The following is a 9,433-nucleotide window of genomic DNA, read 5'->3' as shown; positions in this document are numbered from 1 at the left end:
AAGAAGAGGATATAATAATTATAAGTAGAAGAATATATATTTACAAAACTTAAACAACTCAAATACAGCAATCCTGCCAACCTATCCAAATGTTCATGCAATATAATTTTCCATGTCAATTTTTCAACAATAAGAAAAAGTTTTCAACAAGAAAAAGTGGCTTATATAAATTAATTTAGGTTCTACATAAAATGAAATGCTCTGCCTCCAAAAAGAAATTTGTTTCACAATTGATTTTAAACAAAAGTGTAATGTTCTGCAAAAATTTAAAAGCAAAAAAAGCTATTAGAGCCTGTGTTATTAAGTATGATTGACACATGACACATTCTACTTTTTGTTTTGTTTTTAGCACTCTTTCACCTTTTTTCTTCATATAATAAAAACATTACCTACCTGCGTTTTAGCCAATCAGCCCGGCCAACTGGATAACGTCACGGTACGTAATTAATATTCATGAACCAAGCCTTCGCAATAGTAGAATTCGCTCGACCAGGCAGGACAAAAATGAGGGCGGGGCTTTTCCGGAGTGAATTACGCAAGAGATTCCACGCATCTCAAAGTCACCGTCTGCTGTCTTTGTAGTGTTTGATTGCATTCATGTTGTACAGCAGCTAATTATTGTAAAATATAATTTGTGTAAGTATATCTGAAAAGGGACTGATTATATGGTTTGCTAGTTGTGAAATGGTGTGACTGAAGGTCAAACCTCAGTGTAAAAATGACAGGAAACATTCCTGGTTGAATAAAATCTCTGGAATGTCGTGTGTGTGTGTGTGTGTGTGTGTGTGTGTCAGTCACTGAACTGACCTTGCTGTAAATAAAGTACACTGAAGGGTCACCTCTGGGGTTTCACTGGTTTTATTTTATTTCACACCAGAATCGTATTGAATCAAGGATAAATATTCAAATCATTCCATATGACCAATTTTACACAATTAGCTGCCTAAATACAAAGTGCAAATTGGACTTTCACTGCCTTTGACACAGCAGGACAAAACTAAGATGTTAGTTATTGGTTAGTAGAGTTGGTATGTACATTTAAAAGTAACCCACTGCATTTTGAAAAAAATGTTTTTAATTTTAGAGAAGACATTAGAAAAATATTGTAGTTAAAAAGTGATTAAACAGTACCAAAATATAAAAACAAACCCCTGCAAATGAAGATGTCACATATGTATTGTTTTGAATGAAATGAAGATATACTTAGTACAGAGGACAACGGTTTTGTTTTTAAAAATTACAGCATAGAAATGAATTCATAGTTTAGTCAGATGAATCACAGACGGTCCGTTTACAGTCAAGAACAGGCAAGTGTCGGCGGACTCAATTTTCATTACGGGTTTTATAATTGGCTATAATGCCACATCACATTATGAAAACATCACAAACACATTTAACAAGCCACCATTACCTATTTAAAAAATTTAAAAAGACTGCCTCTCACCAGAAGTGAAGCTTTATTTACTACACGAGACTTTCATATAAGATCACATTTTCTGTCAGGCTCTGGATAAAAAAAAAACAAAAAACAAATATCAATCTAAAAAGTCTAGTACTAAAACCAGACATTATCTGAGCTGGTGGTTCAGTAGTTTGAACATTTCAATGCTACAAATCATTTAAAAGAAAGCTACTGGATGAATCTGATGAAAACCGTCAAGCATATATCAAAGTCATATTTCACCGCAAAAATCAACTAAATTTATTAAAAAAAATTATTTAAAATATCTTCAATTAAGCACATTCCAGCTAATTATAATTACTGTAATGCAAATAATAATGATTTAAACAGCACTGTGGCTGTACTTCTTAAACTGAATTAAATGTATGCCAATTTTAAGTAAAAAATAGTTATTGTGCACAGACATTAATTACTACTATATTATATGAATAATTTTTTAATTAATTTAAAATAAAATTAGTTTTTGTCTAAGTTATTTTCTATGGAAGCTTGTTTCTGCTGCTGAATAAAAAAAATAGAAAGATAATTGCGACTTTTCATCTAACAATTCTGACTTTTTTTCTCACAACTGCGATTTATAAAGTCAGAATTGCTAGATATAAACTCGCAATTGGGAGAAAAAAAGTCAGAATTCCGAAAAATAAACTCGCAATTGAGAGAAAAAAGTCAGAATTCCGAGAAATAAACTCGTAACTGGGAGAAAAAAAAGTCAGAATTCCGAGAAATAAACTCGTAACTGGGAGAAAAAAAGTCAGAATTCCGAGATATAAACTCGCAATTGCAAAAAAAAAGAAGTCAGAATTCTGAGAAATAAACACAATCGGGAGAAAAAAAAGAAAAAAAAAAGTCAGAATTGCGAGATATAATCTCACAAAAGTCAAAATTGTGAGATTAAAAAGTTGCAATTACCTTTATTCAGTGACGGAAACAAGCTTCCATAATTTTCCATAATTACAGTAATACAAATGTTTTTTTTTTTGCACTCTGGTAATGAAAATTAGATTTTTCACCCTAAGGTAATGAGAATAAGATTTTTTTTTTTTTGCCATTATACCAACACAATGGAGGATGTATATATCTTTTGATTTTGTGGTGAAATATGAGCCAGATATTTTCTTGTGAGATTCACCCTACTCTGCAAGAACACAATTTTCTCACTCTGGTTTCATTAGCAACACTTCATAATGTCAGATTCAACCACGCTAAAAATAAACTTCACCAGGATTTTTCAGGAAAACGTTTTTGCAAACATTCAGGGTTTTCCTTCCAGCTGCGATGTGTGAGAAACCAAACTGTGCTCGTGTTGGCCGCATCTTGGCACTTGAAGAAACACGCCGGCGAGTCTTAAACTCTCGATGTGGGAGCGCTGGTGACTGCGGCGAAAGATTCACTGTTAGCGAACACTACACTTGTCTACGTCGTCTCAAATGCTACAAAACCGTAAAATCGCAAAGCAAGATCAAAACACACGATGCACACAGAGTTTAAAGACTACTTGAAACACAAGTCTATTCAGATGTGACTGCTAGGTCAAACTGCGATAAGCAGAATCCCTCCCCTCCCCGAACCCTGCCGATGCGTTATTCCTTAAAGGACTAGAAAAACAGTCTGACAGCAGGTGCATGCTGAAGCGGGTCGACGGATTTGCAGCTCACTTGCCGTCGCCGCCCTCGGATGGGCTCTCCCAGCTAATGTAATTGACGATGGGTGTGATCACATTGTCCTGGATATAAAGCTGGCAGGTGTTGATCTGATCGGTGGTGACATTCTGGAAGGCGTAATACAGAGACGCAGCCAGTGCGATGAACACCAGGAGCTTCAACCAGAAAGCGAGCCAGCGGCGGGGTCTGGGAGGAACGGCGGGAGCTGCGCTACGGACATCTGTGACAGAGGATTTAGTCGTTGTGTAAATGCTCTGCTGTAGGAGGGGCTCCTCGGACCGCAGGTTCAGCAGCTTCACTGGACGTCCGGCAGCACCGTGGATCGGCCTCCGACATGTGGCCCTGTTCAGAGAGAAAACATAAATGTGGGTTTAATTATAGCACTGATAAGTGACCATCGTCAAACATGTATTTTGCAGTTTTTCACCAACTTTTTTTATATTGAGAATCAAGTATGTTTAAACAAGCTGCACATAAGCAAACATGTCAGAAGTATCCAGAAGGAAAAATTACAAAAAATATTGTACATCCTAAACAGTTGCATAGTTCATATCAATGTTATTTTATTATCATTGATATACTATTATAGTTTATTACAAGGCACAATATGTATTTTTTCGCCACTAGAGGTCACCTATTCAAAACAAAGGCATAGCTTGATGATGCCAAGATTGGAGCGCAGAATCATGGCACATGTTGTCTTCAAAAAAAGTTAAGTGCACCCCTGATTATATGAAACCTCCTTCACTCAGGATGACTCATCTTCATACTCACATTATTCCGGTAGGTGTGGCAGGTTCATTGGGGAAGATTTCCTTTAAAATATCTCCTCCGTCCAGGGACGCTTCCTCAATGACTGATGCCGTCTCCTCCACCTGCTGTTGAATAGAAGAAAACTCGAATAGTAAGAGATTTTGCACCATAAACTGACTCTATTGTGATGCTATTTGTATTTGCTTTACTTTAGCGCGCTGCCTGCTGCTGGTCCTGGTGGTGACTGGAGTCTTTCCTCTGCTCCGGACCGGCTTAGTCACTACGGGAACCGGCTCAGGTACAGGATCAACTTCTGCCAATCAAATGCAAAGGCATGCAAAGATTAAAGTCTTTTTAAATGTTTAACTAAATGTTTATGTTTGATGAAGAAAATGTGCTTGTCTGGTTGACTCCGGTCACATGCAGCACATGATGTCTTAGTAAAATAACAGCACACCTCTCCTCAAAAACAAATTCACCTTCTTCTTTGTCGCTGTACTGATCTTCAGCTGAATGCGTGTTTCCGTTCTGGTTTCCATCTGCTTTGATGGTGACGGCCACTGGGATGGTGGTCTCGGGTTCAGGCAGGGTGTTCTCCAGTGGCGGATGCTCCAGGAGCTGCTGAAGCTTCTTCTCATACAGCTGACGTGTAGATGCTGGGATACAGAACCAGGCATATGAGAATACAACGCAAACCTTCACAAACAGGACATTCATATTGGGCGACTGTGGAAAACTGTAATACTAACCAACAATTGGTCCTGTATGGACTCCATACTTCTGAAGCTGAACCTTCAACTCTTCATCAGTCAAACCCGAAATGTCGTTCTCCTCAGCCCGAACTCTGTCTGTCTTTCTTGTGGCTTTCTGAAGGTTAAGAAAACATCAGAAGGAAAATGCATAAATTGTTTTTATTTTTCTCCACTTTTATTTGTACCTACAACATACAAGAGCCTCTATTTGTATAAAATGTAAGAGTGTTTACAGGTAAAATAACTTGTATTGTTTGCATAATTTACTCACTCAAGGGAGAATAAATAATACCATAAAATAAGAAATATATAAAATAATTATTATAAAAATGTTTAGAAAGCATGTTTTATTGTGGTAGACAAGTGAAATGATTATTGGGTCAAAAAGCAATTATAAATATAATTAAAATATTTTAAGGCAAATAAAAATCAGTTCTGTAAAATGCATATTTATTGAGAAATTTCAGCATTATATGATAATGATCATATGTTGCATAATTTATCATATATTTAATGATTATTAGAATTATTGAGATTAATAAAATATGTATAATACATATTGAATGTGAGTCAAAAAGTAGAAATAAAATTAAATATCTGCAGATCTTCCTCTTCTGCTCCATCATCTATCATAATTATGAACAAGCATGCTAATCAGTGTTAAAGGGATAGTTCACCCAAAAATGAGAATTATCCCATGATTTACTCACTCTCAACCCATCCTAGGTGTATATGACTTTCTTTTTTCATTCCTGGCTTTTATAATGGGAGTGAATGGTGTCCGAGTTTTCTAAGTTCCAAAAAGCGCATCCATCCATCATAAAAGTAATCCATACGACTCCAGGGGGTTAATAAAGGCCTTGTGAAGCGACTCGATGGGTTTTTGTAAGAAAAATATCCATAATTAAAACTTTATAAACTATAAACACTGGCTTCTGGCAACATCATTTACGCCATTCTTTCACCAGAACTCGACTCTCTCGTGAACTCGCGTACAGCTATAATTACTGATGCCAGTGATTATAGTTTTAAATATTTTTCTAACAAAAACACATCACTTCACTTCAGATGGCATTTATTGACCCACTGGAGTTGTACGGATTACTGTCATGGATAGATATACTTTTTTGGGCTTCAAAATCTCGACCCCTATTCACTCCCATTATAAAGCTTGGAAGAGCCAGGATATTATTTAATATATCTCCGATTGTGTTCGTCTGAAAGAAGAAATGCATATACACCTAGGATGGCCTGAGGGTGTGTAAATTAGGAGATAATTTTAATTTTTGGGTAAACTATTCCTTTAAATCATGCTTTTGATTTTCATAAGACTTGTATTTGAGCTCTTACCTTCCCCGAGCGGCTTCTGTTGGACACCAGCGGCGCTGTCATCTCCTCATCACTGGAGAAAGTGTCGGGAGCAGAGATGCTCTTCTTGTTGAGTACGGTCAGGTTCTTCAGATACAGCTGCACATAGACGTCTTTCTTGCTGTCAGCGCTGGGCAGAGGAACATTGTTGGCCAGTAACTCACTCTTTAGTTTCTCTTTAGTGAGCTGCGCCGGATCTTCGTGATATTGCGCCATGCTTTATCTTTACCTGAGTGGAATATTAAACACGTGTTTTACTTACAAAATGCAGGTGCAATTATTTATTTTTCTCTTTTGGAAGTGAAGCGGTAACTCGTGTAAGCCCCCGAACGAGAATAAATGAAAATAAAAGCGTGCAAGTATGTCTCGCGCTGACACCCGTCAAACCGGCTCGCGCCTTCCGTTTGAATGTCCTCCTAGGATTTTACGACAAACACAGCTGCCCGTTACATCCAAAAAAATATTTTTTGGAAGACTGAACATCGAAGATTGAGGTTAAATAAAAACAACTCTGCTAAAACGCGCAATTAAGCGGTTTTGCGAAGGCGGATAAAAGTAGAAATAGCTCGACGGCTAAGAGCGCGCGCGCCTCGGAACTGGCACAGTAGAACAAAGCTCGACGCTCATTGGTCGAATAGGTTAAGTAAGGCGTTCTCCTATTGGTCGACGAGGAAGAGTGACAGACGCTGATCCAAAACAAAGAGGCCGACACAGAGCGACAGCTGCAGCATATGGTGTCCGACTGCAACACACACTTGAATTTACAGCAGGTTTCTTTACAATAAACTATTTTTTGTAAAGCCCGTAAAAATAATAAATAAGACGGGAACATTATGATGAGTTCCGTTCAACAGAAAACGAAAAGGTCTTTGACAGGGTTGTATTTCATAATAAAAGACTACAATACAAAGTGGGGGGAGGGGTGTCTTAGAAATACCATAGTACATGAATATGGTAATTATTCAGAATCATTGTTAAAAAAAAATCATGGTATTTTGTAAGCATGGAGGAGCCTTAATTTTATAAAGCATACAGTATTGTATTTCTAAGACCTCTAAATTATCAAAATGATCAAAACTTTGCTGAAATGTTTTGCTTCTACATGCCTTCTGTCATCTGATTGATAGTTTACACTTTTTAGCAAGTAAAAGAGCTTTTAGTATAATTGTAAAAACGTCAGGCCATGGTTTGCATGTCTTTTTGCTGTGTAATCTTTCATGATTTTTATAAAGTAAACATAAGAATAACGTTTATATTGTTAGTAATATTTAAAGATGAGCATTACTGGACTGAAGCAACTTAGATTTACTTGATTATCAACACATCATCTTTTAGAAAAATCATGAGTATCAAATATGCTTTTGAGGAAGGTTTATTTGTTCATCTCTCAATCATCATTGCATTGCATTATATGTTTTAGAGCTTTGATCATAAAACCAAGCATTTAAATATCATCTTACTAAGACATTATTGGCAGATATAGAGTGATAACTGATATTTATATGCATTTTATGTAAGTAGTTATACTGTTATAAAGATCTCATTGATTTACATTACAAGTTATTAGAATTTAATCTTACTTTTAGGCCATATAAATAACAAGATCTGCACCAAATTGCATAGTTTTGCTCAGTTTGGGCCTCTGATTAAAACTGATGTTTTTTTCCCTACTCAAGTATAAGCTCCACCTTCTCACTATATCATACTATATGAGCCATAAAAAGCCTTATGTTATATAAAACACATATGCATACTTTTTTTTTTTTACAAACTATTATTTTATATGTCAGGCTTTACAGGGTTAAATGTTTAAGGGTATATCTGTTTGAATACCAATGTATTTGTTATACGTGAATATATGTTCCCTAAATACATTCAAACATTAGTCAAAAAATGTACATGGTAAGACTAAATCATTCTATTGTGAAAGATTAACTCAATATAGAGGAATTACAGCATAACATCCTAAAGATGGCAGCATAAGCCTTATTAGACCAGCAGGCTCTACTATAGCAGGACAGACACATAAGGTCAAATGGACCGTATTTAGCAGCAAATCCGGTACAAATCTGTTCTTGTGGTATGACACATGGAGAAGTACAAAGTATACAACACTGTAAAGTAAGCACAGATGAAATGCACATGTGAAGCCAGTAATAGTCTTATGTCTAAAATCTTAAAGTCAGCATGAAATCAAAATCGACCGTATTTTTTTTTTTTACAATGCATGCTCCTGGTCTTATTGCGAATACTGCACATTATTCTAAAGAAAAAGATTTATTATTTTTTTTTTTTTGTCAAAATGCTTGCTCTGTGTCTAAAATAATATTCCTTTTTCAGCTGACCAAGCTTTCTCAAAGATACAATTCACCCTATATTTTTTCATTAAATCCTTAAATGACGTTGGCACCGATAGCCTAGTGGGTAGCGCATCAACACATAGCAGGGTTGCTCTTTGGGCGACCCGAGTTTGAGTCCCAGCTCCTGGACCTTTCTCCCTTTCTGTCAACTAACTGTCCTATCTCAATCAAAAATGGCAAAAAAATAAATCTTTAAATGACATCGGTGCCGATAGCCTAGTGGGCAGCGGATCAACACATAGCGTGGTTACTCTTTGGGCTACCCGAGTTTGAGTCCTGGCTCGTGGACCTTTCCCAATCCCTCCCCTCTCTCTCTCTTCCTGTCAACTAACTGTCCTATCTCAATAAAAAATAAAAAAAATCTTTAAATGACATCAGCGCCGATAGCCTAGTGGGCAGCGCATCAACACATAGCATGGTTGCTCTTCAGGTGACCCAAGTCCCAGCTCGTGGACCTTTCCCGATCCCTTCCCCCTCTCTCTTTCCCAATTCACTTCCTGTCAACTAACTGTCCCATATCAATAAAATGCAAAAAAAAATCTTTAAATGACATTGGTGCTGATAGCCTAGTGGGCAGCGCATCAACACGTTTTGCGGTTACTCTGCGGGCGACCCGAGTTTGAGTCCTGGCTCGTGGACCTTTCCCAATCCCTTCCACCTCTCTCTCTCTCTTTCTGTCAACTAACTGTCCTATCTCATTAAAAGAAGGCAAAAAATAAGTCTTTAAATGAAATCAGCACCGATAGCCTAGTGGGCAGCGCATCAACACATAGCGCGGTTGCTCTTCGGGTGACCCGAGATCGAGTCCCAGCTCGTGGATCCCTTTCCACTCTCTCTCTTCCTGTCAACTAACTGTCCTATCTCAATAAAAAATAAATCTTTAAATGATGTTGGTGCCAATAGCCTAGTGGGCAGCGCATCGTAAATATAGTGTGGTTGCTCTTCAGGTGACACAAGTTCGAGTCCTGGCTTGTGGGCTTTTCCCAATCCTTTCCCCCTCTCTCTCTCTCTCCCAATTCACTTCCTATCAACTAACTGTCCTATCTCAATTAAAAAAAGCAAAAATGCCAAAAAGTA

The 9,433-nt window shown here is 37.2% G+C and overlaps 1 protein-coding gene across 2 annotated transcripts; it reads right to left on the bottom strand.

The window, feature by feature from the left end:
* Positions 1 to 842: 842 nt before the first annotated feature.
* tmpob (thymopoietin b) lies at positions 843 to 6,666 on the bottom strand. 2 transcript variants are annotated; one of them, XM_051884326.1, is made up of 6 exons: positions 5,979 to 6,666; positions 4,626 to 4,743; positions 4,356 to 4,532; positions 4,088 to 4,189; positions 3,898 to 4,006; positions 843 to 3,465 (listed from the first exon to the last, which is right to left on the bottom strand). In XM_051884326.1, the coding sequence occupies exons 1-6, from the start codon at positions 6,210 to 6,212 to the stop codon at positions 3,114 to 3,116; spliced, it is 1,092 nt and encodes a 363-aa protein (XP_051740286.1). In that variant the 5' UTR covers positions 6,213 to 6,666; the 3' UTR covers positions 843 to 3,113. The 2 variants fall into 2 exon arrangements, with proteins under 2 accessions (XP_051740286.1, XP_051740287.1); XM_051884327.1 differs by having other exon boundaries at positions 3,898 to 4,001; positions 4,086 to 4,189; positions 5,979 to 6,661.
* Positions 6,667 to 9,433: the final 2,767 nt, after the last annotated feature.

Source organism: Ctenopharyngodon idella, chromosome 24 (assembly GCF_019924925.1).
Source record: "Ctenopharyngodon idella isolate HZGC_01 chromosome 24, HZGC01, whole genome shotgun sequence".
Lineage (NCBI taxonomy): Eukaryota > Metazoa > Chordata > Actinopteri > Cypriniformes > Xenocyprididae > Ctenopharyngodon > Ctenopharyngodon idella.
This window is presented reverse-complemented; position numbering and strand designations above follow the sequence as displayed.